Source organism: Platichthys flesus, chromosome 12 (assembly GCF_949316205.1).
Source record: "Platichthys flesus chromosome 12, fPlaFle2.1, whole genome shotgun sequence".
Taxonomy (NCBI): domain Eukaryota; kingdom Metazoa; phylum Chordata; class Actinopteri; order Pleuronectiformes; family Pleuronectidae; genus Platichthys; species Platichthys flesus.
In genome coordinates this window covers 19,121,934-19,141,562 of record NC_084956.1, presented here as the reverse complement: position 1 = coordinate 19,141,562, position 19,629 = coordinate 19,121,934, and the positions used below count along the sequence as shown (strand labels likewise).

Genomic DNA, 19,629 nt, shown 5'->3' with positions numbered 1-19,629 from the left:
AACACTAGTGCACATATTGCTGCTATTGCTGAAAGGGTAATAATTTTCACCTGAACTGAAGGACGTAACATACACAGTACTTCACTTTGGGTTGAGAAAATGACTGCTGGGCAAACGAAACGCTTTCATATCCCACTGAGCAATTTAAAATATGTTTAGTCATCAGTCTGTTAACAGCTATGCTTCACGTTTATACAAATGGTGATATTTTGTTAGTTTTTTTAATGTTTTTATTAAAATGCATGTGATAACAGCCACTGCACGAAATTGGCATTTTCTTCAGCCACACACCCAAATTATTCAGTCTAACAGATTGACAGTCATTTAGAGACCTAGCCTACCCAGGGCACTCCATCTTTTGGAGCATCTCCACCAGATTCTGGAAGGAGGGAAGCAGGTGCTGGTACTCTCCAGATGCCAGCAATTGGCTGTTGTAGTTCCACAGGTAAATGGCCGCATTAGCAACCACCCACGATTCCCCGATCGCCGATCCGAGCTCTGCTGCCCGCAAGAAGTTAAATGTGGCGTAGGTGGACAGAGCCAGAATCCAGTCTCTGGGTGGGAGAGGTAGAGAAAGTTTGTTTGTTAGAAGAGATGAAGATGAGGGAGAATTGTGGCCACTTGGTGTTGTCTGTAGTGAACTCAAGTTAGGTTTCTTGTTTATGATTATACTACATACGATTTTTTTATATGAATAATTGCATTTGCTAAAGTGCCAACTTCTCTGACAGATTCCTCTGCATGATGCAAATGGAAAACTGTAACCCCACTTGTACAGTGTCAGGCAGGTTATAATCAATGAGGCGTTCAGAAGCAATTTTTTTTTAGCTCCTGAGAGCAAATGTAAAGCTTGCAGCTCCCACAATGCAATGTGCTAGAGGTGAAGTCAATTTCAGGTAAAGCACACTAGTGGGTGCTCCACTGCTGAATGGGAAATGTCAGTTCTGACTGCAATTCAGGGAAATCAGTCACAAAGGTAAATCATTGTTAAAATACATGAAGTAGTTTTATTGGTGCAGGAAATAAATGTCCACATTTGAATCCTATAATAAATGTGTATGATTTCCACAATGACTCATGATATGGAGATGAAACAGCACAATGCATATTAACATTTAGAGTTCCATCTACATCATCTTAGTCTTTGTCTCTAAAGATAATCACATGATGATGTTTGAAGCCTTGTTTTGTACCAGAGAATTGGATGGTTTTAGATCTGCTCTGTATAGTTGTGACTCTAAGGGATGATGAAACAAAGGTCAACACAGAGATTGTGTCATTACCAGCACAGCCTATGATCATTTGTATCTAGTTATGCACATGTACTCATTTTAAAAGCATAGTTGAACATGAGATTTATTTCCTTGGACATTTATTTTGTAGATGATCAAATTACCTGATTTAATTAATGGTAATTATATACAGTATACATCTAATGTGGCACATATTAAGTGCATGTGATATGAGTGATATTAATCAATGGGAGAGTGCTATGATGTAAGATGTGATGTGCCTCTTAGGTCGGACAGTGTCCCGAATTGTGGATTCAGACATTTAAAATGACACAGACAAACTGTGTCTCCATACTCTGGCTTAACCCACAGGTTTAAGATAAGTTAAAGTTAAGGCTAGGAGGAAAACCCTGTCCAAGACTATTTAATGCCTCATTAAAGGAGCAAATGCCACTAAAGCAGAAAATATAGTCCTTTTCGAAAAAGTTATTTAACAGCCACAAACAAACACCGACAGCTGAAATTCAAAGTAGAGGCATTAGCCAACAAATGGATTCTGATTCTGTCTGAACTGTTTATATCTAATGATAACAGAGGGACAAAAAAACAAAATAAAACAAAATGTTTAAGAGTTGAGGAAATATGTTCACTGAAAGTTCTTCCAGATTTCTGCATTCTGTCATCATTTTAAACGAAACAGAAAAGAAATATATCAAACTGTTAATTATGGTCGCGCAAAAAGAGAAGCATTTGATTTCCACTTTTGAAATAAAATAAATACCAAAAAATCATTAAATCCGTGATATTCAAAGAATGCAGCAACATACACCAGTCATCAGCAAAATATTTACAATAGCACACATATAATTATAGTTTTATTATGTTAAAACAAGGGTGTGTTTGTCTGTGTGCATATTGTGTTTTTCACCTGTAAATAACCCAGTCTGGGTCCTCTTCAGACACATAGACCCCTCTTTCCTGTGGGGGAACAGCTGGGATGTTGAGCTGCATGCCCTCAGTTAACAGCTTTTGGACAGTGGCCTGGTAACACACAATCATTCATAATTAAAGGGGCCTTTCTGTTTTGACAACTTTATAAGGAGAAGAGAAGACATCCCACTATGAGAACGACAGCTTCTGCGGAGCTGAAACTCTGCTGTAGCAGATCAAAGCGATAAGAAACAACTGGTGAGAATTTTACTCACTTTGGTAGAAAACCTGAAAACTCAGGTACGACAAGAGAATCCTTTCTTCTTTTAAGACTGAGACATATGAATATCTCACAGGCTTGTAAAACCCTTCCAAAGAATCTCTATTGTAAGCAGTGTATACTTTGGGTTTATCCTGATGAATACATTTAACTGAATATATCATAGTTGTATTATCTGTTGTATGGTCATCTAACAAAACAGTGCACCAGTGTAATGACATCTTATTGATGACACTGTTGTTTAGTTTTTGCTCTGCTGTGTGTCAGAGTTCTACTCTATTCAGTTATTAACAATGCAAATGGGACATCCTAACAGAGCAGATTCACATTAAGTGTTCCATTGGCCAAACACAGAGGAGTAATAGTCAGGCACGCCCACATTGAGCTACATGCTGCTGTGCCCTGCAGATACATGTACATCAGTTACTCTTCTCTAGTAAACACACACCTCAGCACTGATGAAGCGGATTTCAGCTAAAAGCCGCAGGTTATCCCTCACAGAGTTTTGGCTCTCACTGCAGCTGTGGAGAGGTTCTGCACAGCTCTCCTCCTCCGAGCTTCTGCATTCTGGAGAGAAGTGATAAAAGTCTGTGATGGTGAGAGAAATTCTCTCCCCCCTGAATTTATCACGAGTACAACCAATACTAATTTCCTACAAACTTTATGCTAACAACCAAATTGTACCTCATGTGAATCATATGTCATATAACTTTGAACAACGAGCTATGGTATTTTTTGGAAATAATTATTAATATTAACAATAATAATCCTACCAATAATCAAAAAGCAGTATACGAAAAAGATCACAGAGCTATTATATATATAAAAAAACTGTAATTTATCTTAAATCATTCTGATATAAAATGCTCCTTCACTCGTAGGAATATTTATGGTTCATTACCATCCATCTTGTCAGCCTTGGAAATCTTCCATCTCCCGTCATCATAAAGCAAGCAGAATCGACAAGCAGCTCGGCAGACATCCCAAACTTCCTGTTTCCTGGCTGTCTTAGCCAGGGATGCCCATAGCTTCATCCTTGAACAGCCAAGAAAAAAAGCACAACAGAGAAGAAATTAGAGATGATTACTTTTTTTAAAAACAAGGTCGCAGTAAGGGCACAGCCGCATGCTGCATATGATCTCAGATAGTTTGTTTGTGGCACCGTGAATAATAAGGTTTTACTTATGCGAATAGTAAAGATGTGATTACTCTGTTCTCTCCCGACCAATGAGCCTGCCATTTCTGATGTGCACACTTTTTAACTGTAATGATACATGCAGGCAGGGGAAACTAAATTACGGACCCTGAATAAGATGTAAGAGAAGGTTGCAGACTCCAATGGTCACAAAACAACATTGAAAGCCAAGAGGAGCGATATATCAAACATTCATTAATACCTAATGTCTAGTGTACGAGTAATGAATTCAACAAGGCATAAAAGGCTGGTTATACAGGCAATTTTCCAACTGGGTTTCTCGGAAGCTGCCAGCTAAGAATTATTACAAAGAAGTCCAAAAAAAGGGCTTTAACTTGTATTCATACACATACATAGATAGCAACAATAAAAACATTTAAACAAACACACACACCTCTCTGTGTTGTTAGTGTCACCAGCTTGTCTGGCCAGGTGTCCATCCACCTTCTGTAAACATGTAGAGTGATGCTGAGCCTTAGCAGAGAGCTGAGCCACTGATCCTGATGCAAGATGACTGACAGGAACTACAGAATAGATGAAGAGATTCATTTATACTGCTGGAAAAACTTTCCAGTTCAGGTTTATGGCCTCTCATTCATAACAACAAATCTAGTCGTACTGTTGCACAAGTTCTCATTCCAAAATGATTGTTTAAAATTCATAAAGCATGCATGTAAGAAATGCAATGGAACAGTCCCACCTCTTTCCAACACAAGTAATTACTACAGTGCAAGTTGAATAGACATTAAAGGCTGATTAAAAACATAAACATAATTCATATTATTTTTCAGAGCCATCTACATGAACAGGGATATAGAAGCTTGTGTTTTATTATTACAGTCAAAGGACTTTATCTGGAGTGGTTTAAACAAGAGGCTCCAGTGCCTTAGTGCTAACCCCAAGACACACACACACATACTTATGCATGATTACATGCTCCAATTAATTAATTATTTCAGTGACACAGCTTACTTTGAAGCTAAGACCATAACAATTAAGTGTCAACATCTAGGGGGTCCTTAGGTGTATAGAGAAAAACAAGGTGTCTTTGTGGGACCAAAGCTTTTCACCCACGCCTGCAGTAGAAACCCTTCATCTAGCCGTCAGAGGCCAGTTCTACCCTGGGTCATTAGGACTGCTGAATGTTAATTTGATGCCTTGGACCGAGGAGCCGGGAATGATTCTGAGTTCGTACATTTTTCCCGAGCTCGGGCCCTCATGCTCCATGATCCACTGCACACAGTCGATTGGAGCTTTGCTGTGAGCCACACAGGATCACAAGCTTAACCTCGGACACATCAGCTTGCAACAAAGTTTAATGCCAACACGGAGAGACTTTACGGCCAGACTTTGAGGCCAAGGAATACATTTGCATATGGGACGGTGTACACCAAATTAGCATGTAATCTGCTTTCCTGAGACAGCAGTTCATTACTCAGTCAGTGCAGACAGCTGCCTTCCAGGTACATTATGTGAATGAAGGTGACCTGTAGGCCAAAGAACACCATGATCAAATTTTATCATTTATCTTTATCTATAATATCTCCTGACAGCCCTATGTCGGTATTTACTGCTGCTGTGCAAAAGCCGTCTGGGGAAGAGCTCACAAATTTTTACTATTTCTGTGCCTTTGGGGTCAGTTATAAACTTTGAATAATTTCAACATTTGGGTTGAGGATGCCAATTCTTTTGTTAGAGCTTTTTTTCATTGCTCCCTTAAGTACTCATGCATAAAGGAGAAACATGCACTTTATTGCAGGCAGAATTTATCTCAGATCAGGTATCTGAGGTGCATTCCAGAGTAATCAGTCCCCTGACAGATGTTAAATTAAATGTTTGTTTGCAGTTAAAAAGGGACAAAAAACTCAGTAAGTACAGATGTGTGTCTCAAACTGTCCCTCGAAAGGACGCGTATGCAAATCAGACATTAGTTAAGGGAATGGCATTGTGTCTTTGTGAAAAATTGAAAGTAAGGAGGAGAAAGCTCTACTTTTTGAGATGTTGTCTCCGTCCAGCACAATCTGGAAATCATCAGGGCCCAAATGGAGACCAACAGCAACCAGAACGGGATGGATGTTTGTCTTATCTTGGGGCCGCATCTCCCTAGCCTGAGAAAGAAAGCGAAAGGACAGGATGTCAAAATCAATTTGTCACAGAGTTAACTTATAGTCCTCAGCCATACCCACTACTACAGCCCCAAGCACAGGACAACACAAGCTGAAGCCATTTTATGAGGCATAATAATTACACTTATATGTCTCATTAAGCTATAGTTGCTTTCAACGTCCAGAAATCATGCAACAGTAGATTCCTCTTCTCCTTTGATTGTACCTGTGATTTTAAATGCAGTTTGTTAAAATGTAATAATATCAAACTGTTTGAAGCAGAACTGTTTAACCTGCTGCAGAAGCTTAGCGGCTTTATCCTCGGTCCGGGACGGTGCTTGGTAGAGTGACTTTCTGAGCTGCAAGAGGTGCAAGGCCCACGACAGGCGCTGACTTTGGGTCCCGTTATCCAGCAGTATGGCTTTCTGAAGGTGAGTCAAAGAGGCCTCAAGGCATCCCTCCTCCTCTTCTATCACAGCCAGCTCTGAGTGGACTTGGCAGCGCATCTCCAGCAACGAACTGCGGAAGTAACACAAAGACTCACTTCAGCAAAGGCTAATATATCATGAAAGAAGGAAGAGATACTAATTTCATCTACATCATGTTGTTTTGAGAAATAACTAAATGAAAACTATCTTTAATTATTACAAATGTTTCTTGCTGTATGTCATCAGAAGAGCATTTATCATGATCCAAATTTGAAACATATTGATACTTAAATATATAAATATAAATATATGGTGTGTACACAAAGCATGAAATTAATCATTGTAAAAACATGAATGCAATATATGCCGATCAATCTTTTCATTTAAACATACACATTAGTAAACTAGCCCCAAAATGTATAAATGAAGACTTGATTACTCCTCAATAATTTTTCCTATAGGCATCTCTCTTCATAGCATGTTTTTTCCAATAGTTTTTCCGATATGTTTATTATCTGTATTGCTGATAAATAGCAGGACCTCTGCGCGTCTTCAAGTACTCGAGCCACTCTGAGCAGGGGTGTCTTGATGTGTTTCCTGAGATTGTGCTGGAGGAGGGGCAGGCAGAATCTCCACAGGGTCGCGCACACCACCTGCACAGCCTGAGGGTCGCCCTCTCTCACTGCACTCTGCAGCCACTGATCCAGCCTGCCTATCTCCTTCAGCCAGGCCTTAGGAATAAGAACTACAGATAAGAACCTGCACCAATGATAACACAACACTTCTATGTACTGGGAACTTCTATTTACTGGACAAATGAACTGGAATTGGACTGGCTAGTTTGTAAATGTGACCGTTTTCATACAAAAATCTTAAATATAACTGATCAAACTTCCCTACCACAAAACTCAAAGACATAAACAAAAACAAGAATCTATTAAGGTGAAATTACGACAATAAAAATTCAGAAACTTATTGATGAAGTGCATCTTGATGGGTCAACTTTTTCTATGAGCAGTGATGCAAATCCACTGAATGGTTATTTTTGAATGACACAAATATTATATCATAATATTGGACAATTAATCAAGCGTCTGCCATTGGGTTCACTGCCTGCATTATAACATGGGGTGGAAACGCATAGATGATAATTCATGTGTGATCAAGCACCTCCACGTTGGCTTTGGAATAGTCATTTATCTTCGCCTCTTTCTTCAGGCGGTTGATTTCACTGTTGACACATTCCATTATTATGCGTTGGCCAGTGCTCTAAAAGAGACAAACACATGATTTCAGACGTCAGCATCAGGGCAGTGCATGGAAAAGAAAATCACACTACAAACGGATAATTCAGAAATTATGCCAAAACATCTTTCACATGCAAATTTGCCCATTATATATTTTCATTTCACCTGATTACCCGAAGAGAAAAAGGGGCAAAAAAATAAATAAACTACAGACACCTTTCTGTGAAATAAATTCTATCTTTGAAGAGGAAAATCTGAAAAAAAAAACGCAGCAACCGCTTAAGGTCTAAAGCATGAGCTCAGCTAATTAATCCAATCTATTGTCAGGCGGCTACTTAAGAGGGATGTCAAAGTCCATGCATAAATTTGCAGTGAGCAACGCTACTGCCTGAGGTTTTAAGAGTATATCGGACACTCACAGCCTCTCTCGCCAACTTCAGCTCTTTCAAACAGTCGGTAGCTACTTTATGATGCTTCACTTGCAAGGCCATCAGAGCCAACTCCAGGAGGAAGGCAACTCTGCAAATCCCAGATAAAGCATAATTTATACAATTTCACAACACTCTTTAATTCAGTACTCTGAGTCAGGCACTGCCATTGTGATATCCATATGTGGGTTTATGGTTTTGGGAGGTTTAGAAACAGAACAGGGAGCAACAAGGGTAAGCTTGGTGGGTAGTCAATTTGACCAGCACACTTTGGGTCACAGACCTGTCAGCTGGTTTGATGGGGATTGCACTGTGGAGAGCACTGAGGTTCTCGGGCGTAGTGGACACTTTCGTACAATCCACAAGGAGATGGAAAATCTCCTCAAGCTCGACAGAATCCTTCATCAGCTCTTCCTTAGTTATTATATTCAATCTGCTACAAACAAAAGAAAAACCTGTCTTTTTACATCAATAAACACACATATGAGAGCATGCCTGATTCTGTGTTTTCATTTACCCACTAATAAGCTGAAACGTAACATTGCATAATTCTCAAGCAAAAATAACCTATGTGATGCTGACGATGGCCGAGTCCTGCTGACTCACGCTGTCAACGTTTATAGTTGAGCTGATAAGCCATAAAGAGCTCTGACATGCTGTGTACATGCCTGGAGACATACGGGGGCTGGGTTTGTATTATGTATTGTAAGTAGCCATGGTGCAATTCTATTCATGTACACAGGTACATAAAAGCTGTCCACTGTGGGATGCCACAGGGGCTGAGAGCCAGTAGATGACTGGACTATTGACCCAGGCTTAATGTTTCAAAGCTCCCCGGTTAGCTGAAGGTGTTAAAGCTTTACGATCAGAAAACGCATCAATTTCCCTCTGTTAAGTCCTAAAGCTAAAGAAAACACACTATATACACTTTATAGGTCACAAGTACAGAATGATAAAAAAAAAAAAAATGTCATTAAAGATTCAGGTTATGAGTCAACTTGCATCTTTTATTAACTGGAAGAAGAAAATAAAGTAAACATACAATCAATCAATGCAGCAAATGCCTTTAAACACAGTCTTATCTCCTCAAATATAAGAAAAAACATTAAATCAGATCAAGAGCTTATTTTCTTGAACAGCTACAGTAAAGCTTGTTTATTTTAGCTACGGATAGAACCCCCTTTCATCATGAAAGCATAAAAATAATGATATCTCAAGTATAATCCTGCAGAGCAAAAAAATAAATGAACTTTACTTACTTTTTAAATTCTTGTAATTTGTAAATGACTGCTGAGTTGATATCCTTCCTGCTCATCTCACTGATGACATCAACCTCTGTCAGTTTGTGTTGAACCTTTAGAAAAGAATAGTAGAAGTAGATGACACACTTAATTCATCACCCAAAAATGTTCAACTAAAAGGTCTATTGTGTCTCAGAGGAAAGCTAATTAACTGACCATTAAGTCTGATCTTGATGTATTCAGATAGATTGAAAGATTAAACGCTCTTCTCTGGGTTCACACCAAAATATCATTAATTTCATAAAAAGTTTATGCCACAAAGGAGAATACAAAACAGTTTTTCTTGTTACTGACATACATTTTGTTGACAAGAAATGCTGTTTACCATTATCATAAAGAGTCTTGGATAAAGATGTGGGGCTTGACACTTGATCAATTCTTCTGTAGTTTTGGCCAGATCTGCAGCCTCCTCCATTTCCCCTGAGTCGACCAGGCATTCGATCAGGTGCCTGAGAAGAAAAAGAGAGAAAAAGAAAAAAGAATCCTCCTACAAGTCAGTCAAAACTGAAGAAGCCTCTTGAATGAGAAGTGAAACACAAACAAATCCAAAGACTTGTGACAGATGATTGTGAAGGAACACAAGAATACCCACTGCATGTGGAAATATGGTGCCGTGAGTTTGATTACAGTCTCCACTGGTAACCTGACACATCAGATGATTATTTGTGAGATTTCCAGCTCCCTCTTTTATAGCTGTATGTACACCTCACTACATCTAACACAATCCAATTAAAGTGTTTTTGTAGATACTGAGATGTATTTCTGATACTTTGTTTGCCTGTATTGGTCAGTGTGAATAAAAACTATTACAAAAACAATGCACTGCACGATTGTAGCAGCATGGTTAGATTTGAAATGAGTCATTCTGTGGTGAGTTTCTCCCATTCTTAGTTTACTCAGTTATATATTTCTGTCACGCGGACGTACTGTTTCAAATCCAATTAATACCCTGGCTGGCTGTATAATTGACATGATACTGTACATGACTGGTACATTATATTCTCTAAATAAATTATAATAATAAGTACTTTATTTGTATAGCACTTTTCTATGCACGTAACAAAGTGCTTTACAACAAACAATATGAAATTCACGAACAATCAGAATAAAACATTTATACTGGAATATAGAGCTGTGTTTCATCAGCGGTGCAGTGAAAGTGGAGATTATGTTTGCGGATGATGTTACCAAGTGGGAGCACTAAGATTGTAAATAGAACGGGACCTAGGATTGAACCCTCCATACAGCAGATTTGAGGGGGATGAGATTTAGCTGGTCATTGTCACTGAGAAACTTTGGTAAGAAAGGTATGACCTGAACCAGTAAAAGGGCATGTGTGGGCAACTCCTGCCAACCTCTCCGGTTTGTTAATGAGTATGTGGTGCTGTACGGTTTCGAAAGCAGTGTTAAGATCCAAAAGAATAGGGATGGAGGATTTACCAGCATCTTTAGTCAACAGAAGGTCATTGCAGACTTGCAGAAGGGCTTTTTCTGGACTGTTAAGGGACTGAAAACCAGATTGGTACATTCAACAAAAAAAAATGTTGACTCATATATTTGCCGTCTTTCAGGGGATAAAATTATTAAACAGTTAACATTAGAACATATTCTATCCCCTTTAAATGAGGAGAAAGGCCTTTAACTGTAGAGCCATAAAGGTGTGGTCATAAATTAACTGCTGCTTAATTAACTCTGTCACGTCTGAATCCAGCATGAGGCTGGACAGAATCAGGACTGGACCTATTCATGAGAGTGAAATAAGAGAGCATCGGGGGGTCACTTACATCATGAGCTCAGCCCTCCAGCTGTGGTCTTCGTCTGCCACCTCCTCCAGACCTTGTACCACCTGCCTGAGTGAGGGAACCAGGTGGAGGCACCGCCCTGGCTGCAGGAGAGGGTACACTGTCTGGAAATACTGCACCGAGGCATTGAACACCATGAAGTGGAATCTGCAGTACACAAACCACATGAAGAAGGGATAAACACACAGAAAACTGAATTATTTAGATGATGCACATGCAAGCCATTTCAAGTGTCAGAGCTGTATGGAGACATCCTGTGAATTGCAAATGTGTGTGGATTAACCATTCGCCAATGAGCCACAGGAGAGCCCGCCGTATTAGCCCTTCTATGTAAAATAAGTAATATTTATTAATTCAATGCACTGTTTAAGAGAAAATTGTGTGAACAGACTGTTTGAGTGCTGCTAATTTATTCACTAGAGAATGTGTTGTGCGCTAGTCTGGGATGTATTAGATATGTATTCCCGCTGGTTGTAATTTGGATTGCTCATTCAGCCCTTTTATTGACAGCTTATGAGTTCATTAGCAAAGAGATTCAGAGCTGTTTGCTCGTAAAGGCTAAGCCTCTATCTCTCTCACAATTTCTATTATTACATCAACATTAATCTCCACTTTTAACCTGCTCATAAATCCTTCCTGTTAGCTGTAGAAATTAAAAAGGAATGTATACGCTAGATCATCACCACTGCTGAATAAAAGCTCAGAGCAAAGCATGAACAATTGTGTCTTATTTCAACATGCCCCCAAATGTTTTTGTGCAGCTGCTGAACTTTCATAACCTAAAACACTCGCTGTTATGAGCATTTCACTTTTCTGTACTTTGTTCTGCCGCAATTAGCAAACAATATCAGAGATGCTGCACAGGGCATACATTTGTCAACCTCTGTGACGCCGTTAAAACAAAGCATACTTACATCAAAGCATGCTTCTGAGAGGTTACATACCTTGGTTCATTCTTTGAAATTTCAATGGCTTTAAGAAAAGATACCAGAGCCTCCGCAATGTCCTCCTAAAATAGAAAGAAATGCAGAGGGGGGAGGGAGCAGTGTCACATCATGCACACATAAATATCAGAAAAACTTGCAAGTGCAACAACTGTAAAAAAAACAAGGCAAACATGCCCTTAAGGATGTCTGCATCATTTCTAGTTCATATAAGTACAATGTATCTCTACAATTGTGTATGTGTACACCTCATTGTCACAGACACAGAAAGACACTCAACCCCCTTGAGGGGATGTGTCCAATTTACTGTGCTCACCATGCTCCCAGTGGCTGGCAGAGACTTCAGCTGGCCCTGACTGAGGTAAGCTCGACACAAAGACTGATTAGCTGGCGGATTCTCTTCAAAGTACATCTTTAGACACGCTGCGCTTATCTCCAAAAAAAAACAGCTGAAAAAAACATAGAGAAGGGGACACACAGAGACCAAACCATATTAATATTTCAACCTCGTATCGTGTCAGCAGCATCTCTATGTTTGATGCATCATTAAAGCTATTTAAGGATGGAAGATGCATGTTTATAGGATGCACGAAAAACTGAATTAAATGCAGACTGCTGTCCCGGAGTATGTCAGTGCTGTGTTATATAAAGTCTGCTCGCAGTCACATAAATTCACACATACATTTTCATTCAAGCAATTGCAGTGATGCCATGGGAAGTTGTCCTGTAAAAGAATTTTAACAGTAAACTGCAACATTTTCACTGTGTTGTGATAAATTGTTTCTCCTGCCCATAAAACGCGAAGGTGAAAGTTATGAACTTTGGATCTGCGTGCTAGGATGGTAGAGGTGTCTCTTGGAGATGTCTTTAAGCAACAGCATAATTCATGATCCACAAGAGCACTGAAGAATGAAATGTTGCTCTGCTGGGGATGAGTGGTTGAAGGGAAAACATAATTAAATAAAGAAAACAGAGTTAGAAATTCAACAAAAATCTGAAAATCGACCACAACATAAAACTTTGGAGTTATAGGTGTAAAGACACGTTAGTTAGAAATTCTTGGAAAAAGTACAGACATTACCCAGAGGTTACACATCTGTCCTACTGTAAATTATAGCAAGTAGGTAGTACAATCAAATTTCATTTCCATTTACATGACATTTTTACCATTTGGTATATATACTTGATGGTGTGGGCCGTAATGCGTGATTAATGGAAGTGGTCTAGTGCTGCGTGACGGACGCAGGATGTGACGTATTTATCCTACTTATGGTGCACAAAACACACAAAACGCACACAACACAAAGCTGTTTCGCCTGTTCCCTGTCCTCCCTCCCCCGCAGCTGCTTCAGCTCCTGAGTTCGCAAATGCTCTGCCCACGCATTGCTGATTCACAGCCTTAGATCAAATATGTCTCCCTTGCCCTAGGACCGTTCAGTCTTCATTAGTGAATATTCATTACTATTCCCTACTGGGAGAGTAGTTAAGACTTGGCATAGTAAAGTTACTTTAGGAAAACAGTGACATATTGACATCTGTCATAAAGCTCTCCCCATAGAAGGGCTCTGCGGAGGTTTTCATTCCCATGAATTTCTACAACAGTACCTGTATTGTCAATAAAAATCTGTAGATAAAGTAGTTTTATTTTGACAACCCGGATAAATTGTCTCTACATGCCAGTAATATCAATCATAATTGAGCAACCCCCAAGGAAGAGGATGTCTGCACGTCATCTCAGCAGCAGGCATTTACTGAAACAATCATGTTTCCACAGTTTTCACAGTCAGATGCAAATCCTCTTTTATTCTTGCAGGCTGCTTGAAGCATCATGTCTTGTGTGAGTTCTCAGCAGGTGTGAAATCCTCACAACATGAAAACACTCCTCACAGCGCTTGGAGGGAAAGGTTGTAGGCACATGCATAGCATATTAGTTACACAGAAGGTTTTAGCTTTCAAGTTTCTATCGTGTTGTATTGTAATGAAGGTTTTGTGCTTTGCTTTTTAATTATCTTATGGGTGTGTGTTAGCCATTACTGTTACTACCACATACTTTGATCTCATTTATGTGATTTGTATTGGTATGTTGACAAATCTAAGCTGAACTGAACTAAACATAACTCCCGACATTGTGCCATTAAGACAGTGGGCATCTTATCTTTATGAACTCGGACGTCACATTGATATGCTAATGGTTAAGAAGTTATTATTAATTTCATTATACAATATAGGTTTTCAGATGATTGTCATTGGTTATATGATTGATTTGATGAAAACAACGTGTTTAACGACAGAGGTTATTCAGGAAGCTGCGATCACCTTACATGTAATTTGTGTGTCTTGACCGATTGGAGGATAAGGTTATGGCACAATATACCTCTCTTCCTGACCCCCCTAGACCAGTCTATGCCAGCCAAGATCATGGATCAGTGTAAAAAGTGTCAGGGACATGATGTCCATGCCGATTGTACAGTTTATTATTTGCCAAAAGTCTGCTTTAGCAAATATAAATGTGATTGGATTTTGGAAATATATACTGGTTAAAATGCAGTTTAGAGTTCAAAATAAATTCAACATTGACAATAACAAGAGCAAATTTTCCATTTAGAGTTGCACCTTAAACCTATTACACATATGTCGGAACAATAAGTTAGAATCTCATATGACTGTGCATTACATTACTAGAACCCTATGACTTTAATCTTCCTGATTAAAAAAAAAGATATAAGATCACTTCCCTTAACAATAATATAGAACAGTGCCCTCAGCCACTCACATTACTGTGCTGGTTCGGAACTTTAAAATCCTGGAGACGCCGCTGCCTGAAAGTCTCACCTGTAGAGAAACGTCTGCAGAAACCACGTGCAACGCCGGGGCGATGCATGGAGTCCGTCCGCTGGTTCCAGCTGCTGTCCCGTCCCTGATAAGACGGCAGGCTGACTGCAGAGCGCCAGAGTCTATAAACATGAAACACAGATGCTACATCTGTATCTACTCCTGAATCACTGCACAATGAACCTTGCTTCTCCTTTGCCTTGATGAGATACTGTTGAAACTCCGCATCTGTTGTTCACCACCTTGTCAATCCTTATTCATCTAAGAAACTCCAACTTGTAACTTCTTCCCAGCCCAACAAAACATATCAATAGTTACACAAATGCACTCACAGTAAATAATATTTTCATAAACAATATGCTCTCTGTGCATTAAGAATGTATCGTATTTTCCATCTACATGGAAGATCTCTCATTTAATACGTTGGGTTTCAGCAGGATATCTGATCGATGTTGATGATGGACCTCTGTCTTGTCTCTTTTTTTAGTAAAGTGAGAAGATAACACACAAGACATTAAGAGGTAAATGATGGTGTTACAGAAATAATAACAAAAAATACTTTTAAAAAGGATTACTATCTCCCTTGAATGTTTTTATTTTAATGTCTTTCTCTCAAAAACACGCCACGTTTTTTGAATCATCATATTTAGGCCATCATGTGAAATACCAGAAGCGAGGGAAAGTGTGTGCGTGTGTGCGTGCGCGCGTGTGTCCTCCTCCACTCTGCTCTCACTGTAACTAATAAACACTCATCACTACTTATCAGGACCTGACCAGTACATGAAGACACCTGGTGTTTGTTTGACTCGCTCCAGAGATATGAGGCTGCATTTAACAATAAAAAAATGACTCAACATTTTGTGCTTAGTACAACACGACACGCTCACGACTCACTTCCGTGGACGCGCCCATGGAATAGTCCATATTAGTGGGGGCTGTAGGGTAAAAATAAGATCTTAACCATAAGTCTGGTATATGTATTATAGGGCCGTTCTTTGCCTAACGTTTAAGACTGCCTCTGCTCGTGTATCTGTGTCCGTCCGCTAACGTTAGCAGGCAGGTTAGCTGATGTTAGCGCAACTTCCATCAAAACTGTACATGTGTGTGAAACAACGAGTCGACACAACGTCAAACAATCAGAACAACTATGCGGTTAGATTGTGTGTTGATGTGTTTTGTGTGTTGAATGTAGTAATAAGCTGAGAAGGTACCGACAGAAATGTTGTACTTAACTATTCCACCATCGATGTTTACAGTTAGGAAGCGTTACTAGGCAACCGGAGACCGGGCTTGAGCTACGGTAGCTGCGAGGGACAAAAAGGTTTACTCTGTCACCCTATTTACTTAGATTAATAGAAAATACCTGTGTTTTATAGCGTGTCTGATTACAGAGCATTTATTTTTGAAAGTTGTGCACTTGGACCTGAAGATTGTGTTGATTGATTAATAGACCTGACATGGAAGGTATTATAAAATAACAACAGTAAAGAAAAGCATTCAAACTTATATACAAACAACACACATGAAGAGTAATACAGCAAATGTTGTTTCATAATATGAAAGAAACTGGTGCAGGAAACTGTTGGTTGATCATAGCTCACTTTTACAGTGCCAGAAAAAAAGCTCCAGCCATTATTGCCATAGCCAGGCCATGCAAACAGCCCATTCCAACACAAGCAGGTTTAGAATGGGAACTGCACAAGCAAAAAAATGACAGAGGACAGCGCTCTCTCTCTCTCTCTCTCTCTCTCTCTCTCTCTCTCTCTCTCTCTCTCTCTCTCTCTCTCTCTCTCTCTCTCTCTCTCTCTCTCTCTCTCTCTCTCTCTCTCTCTCTCTCTCTGTCATGGCGGAGTGTGCGTGGAGCTGAGAGCTGTGTGTGAGGGTGAAAGGTATAGTGGGTTAAAGACTTACTTTGCTGAGCTTTATCACTTAGGTGTATGTTTATTTGTTCGTCTTTAGTTGTATAGTTGTTTTTTCTGTTCATAATAGTTTGCTGAGTGAGTGTGTGAGTGAGTGTGAGTGTGTGTGCTAACAGGCAGCATGCCTGTGGCAGCGGCAGCGGCAGCAGACTTTGAGAGTCTGACTCGCCGGCATGCCATTAAACTGATCCCCGCAGTGGCATGCAGTGTGGCAGAGGCCGCGCTGGCTGTGGGAGAGGTGGTCGGCTGTGACTCGGTCAAGTCGGCCTCCAGGATGAACGGAGCTATCGTCATGTTTTTAGATAGCACGGCGAAGGTGAGCGAGGTGGTGGAGACAGGAGTGGTGATCCACGACACGTTTAATCCTGTTCTCCCACTCGTGAATCCAGCCACGCGGGTAATGATATCTAATGCCCCACCTTTTATTAAAAACGAAACTCTGGCCAAGGAACTGTCTCGGTACGGGCAGATTGTGTCCCAAATAAAAATGGTGTCTCTTGGGGGTAAAAATCCAAAACTCAGGCACGTAGTGAGTCACCGGAGGCAGGTGTTCATGGTCCTCAGGGACAATACTAAGGAGATCAACATGTCCTTCTCGTTTAAAATTGAGGGTTTTAATTATATGGTTTTTGTGTCATCCGAGGCGATGAAGTGTTTTGAGTGCGGGGAGGAGGGGCACCTGGCCCGCTCCTGCCCGGGGAAGGGTGGAGCGCAGAGGCCGGCTGCCGCAGCTCCGGCTCCGGCCCGGGCAGCGGCAGCTCCGGCAGAGGCAGCGGCAGAGGCAGCGGCAGCTCCAGCAGCGGCAGCTCCGGCTGCCGCGGCCCCCGCTGCCGCTGACGCGGAGCTTTCGCGAGCAGCGCAGCCTGAGGCTGCTGTGGGCGGAGCCCCGCCTACAGAGCCTCCCGCTCCTCTGGTGGAGGAAGGGGCTCCTGAGACTCAGGTAGCCTCCGAGTCTCCGGAGAGTCCGCTCCCGGAGGTGGGAGTCCAGGGGGGAAGCCCCCCTGTAAACGAAGTGTCTGAGCAGGCAAACAAAAAAACTGACAGCCAGCCAGAGTCTATTGAAATCAACGAAACTGAGGGGAAAGGGAGCAGTGCTGAAATGCTGTGTGAGGACATGGAGGAAGGCATCAGTGATGATGAAATGTTTAAATTAACACAGAAAAGGAAGAGTTCAGGCTCTGGGCACAGCAATGCCAAAGCCTGCAAGGCAAGCCGTGGGGTCAGGTCCAGCCAGGGGAGCGCTCCCTCCTCTCAGGAGGACGAGGACGGCCTCTACCCCCCCTCTGACATCAGAACCTTCCTGGAGACAACTAAAGGCCAGAGGCTGCCCTCGGTGGAGGATCACTTCCCTGACCTCAAACTGTTTTTAAAATCCTCCAAACCGCTCACAAGAAAAACAGGCAGCGATGAGTTTTTAACAGACCAACAGATTTATAGACTCAGGAAACTCATGTTGAGAGTAAAAGGCCAAATGATCCCTGATGATGATGAGTTTTAAAAAGTCCTTTTACTCTTCTCCTTTACTGACCTGTTTTCTGTTTTTTCTTTTTCTTTTATCCATGTGTGATTTTAAAATCAGCACTTTAAATGTGAACGGAGCCAGAGCTGATTTTAAAAGAGCGGCAGTTTTTAAACTGATGGATATTAACAAAATAGATATTATGTTTTTACAAGAAACCCACAGCACAGAAGACAATGTGAGCGACTGGAAGAGGGCTTTTAATGGGGAAGTGATTTTAAGCCACAAGTCCAGCTGCAGTGGGGGGGTGGGTATTCTTTTTGCCAGGAGTTTTTTACCACTTTCCTTTAATATGGAAGAAATTATTCCAGGTGTTTTGTTAAAAGTCCAAGCTAAATATGAAAATGTCAAGCTGGTGTTTTTAAATGTCTATGCGCCCACGAGTAGGGTGGACAGGATGGCACTTTTAAACATTTTAGATGACACTGTTCAAACCTGTAGTGGTGATGATTTTATGTTTTTAGGAGGTGATTTTAACTGCACAGAAAATCCCACTTTAGACAGGAATCATTTAGAGCCACATCCTGCATCAGGCCTCAGAATGAACCAATTGACTGAGGCACATGCTCTTTCTGATGTGTGGAGGGTTTTTAACAGTAATGACAGACAATACACCTGGAGCCATGCCAGAGACAATGTTTTATCCCTGGCTAGACTGGATCGACTCTATTGTTTTAAACACCATTTAAATATTTTTAAAAGGTGTTTTATTCAGCCGGTGGGTTTTACTGATCATTGTTTAGTCTCTTGCTCTGTTTTTATTAGAAATGTTCGTTTAAAGAGCGCCTACTGGCATTTTAACACAGCTCTTTTAAACGACCAGGCTTTTAGAAATGCTTTTAAGTTGTTTTGGTTTTCCCACAGAGAGAGCAGGCCTGCCTTCCGTAGCATTCAGCAGTGGTGGGACTTCGGGAAAACGCAAACAAAACAACTTTGCCAGCAGTTCACTCGCAATGTCAGTAGAGATTTAACCCGGACAATGAGGGATCTGGAGAGACAGGTAGAAGAATTACAGTCTTTAGTAGCTTCTACAGGAAATCGAGGGCATTTAGACTCCCTCAAGGCCAAACAGTCGGCTATAGCCAACCTGCTGGGGGTCTCAGCACAGGGGGCTCTGGTCAGGTCCCGGTTTATGAACATCTCACAGATGGATGCCCCCTCCCAGTTTTTCTTTGGGTTGGAGCAAAAAAATGGACAAAGGAAGACCATTCACTGTTTACGAACGGGTAGCGGCTCTGAAGTCTCAGACTCGTCTGAGATCAGGAAGTGTGCTACCGGTTTCTATCGAGACCTCTTTAAGAGTGAGTGGTCAAGCAATCCAGATGTGCACAACAATTTTCTGGATGGTCTCCCTCAGGTTAGCAGGAGCAACAACACAGAGCTAGCCGCACAAATTACCAAGGAGGAGCTGCACAGAGCCACCATGAGCCTGCAGAGCGGCAAAGCTCCAGGGATAGACGGCCTTCC

The 19,629-nt window shown here is 41.0% G+C and overlaps 1 protein-coding gene across 1 annotated transcript in view; it reads right to left on the bottom strand.

The window, feature by feature from the left end:
* The window catches only part of LOC133966583 (cilia- and flagella-associated protein 46), a 50,071-nt gene extending 34,423 nt beyond the window's left edge, over window positions 1-15,648 (bottom strand). The window contains exons 1-19 of the mRNA XM_062401559.1: window positions 15,619-15,648; window positions 14,908-14,935; window positions 14,720-14,846; window positions 12,209-12,335; window positions 11,893-11,957; window positions 10,931-11,095; window positions 9,472-9,595; window positions 9,105-9,199; window positions 8,129-8,281; window positions 7,837-7,936; window positions 7,341-7,439; window positions 6,711-6,901; window positions 6,036-6,261; window positions 5,628-5,745; window positions 4,032-4,161; window positions 3,344-3,477; window positions 2,891-3,009; window positions 2,161-2,273; window positions 342-554 (exon numbers count right to left, since the gene is read on the bottom strand). Coding sequence (XP_062257543.1) covers window positions 342-554; window positions 2,161-2,273; window positions 2,891-3,009; window positions 3,344-3,477; window positions 4,032-4,161; window positions 5,628-5,745; window positions 6,036-6,261; window positions 6,711-6,901; window positions 7,341-7,439; window positions 7,837-7,936; window positions 8,129-8,281; window positions 9,105-9,199; window positions 9,472-9,595; window positions 10,931-11,095; window positions 11,893-11,957; window positions 12,209-12,335; window positions 14,720-14,846; window positions 14,908-14,935; window positions 15,619-15,648 — 2,357 coding nt within the window. The remainder of the gene's footprint in view (window positions 1-341; window positions 555-2,160; window positions 2,274-2,890; window positions 3,010-3,343; window positions 3,478-4,031; window positions 4,162-5,627; window positions 5,746-6,035; window positions 6,262-6,710; window positions 6,902-7,340; window positions 7,440-7,836; window positions 7,937-8,128; window positions 8,282-9,104; window positions 9,200-9,471; window positions 9,596-10,930; window positions 11,096-11,892; window positions 11,958-12,208; window positions 12,336-14,719; window positions 14,847-14,907; window positions 14,936-15,618) is intronic.
* Between the last annotated feature and the right edge of the window lie 3,981 nt (window positions 15,649-19,629).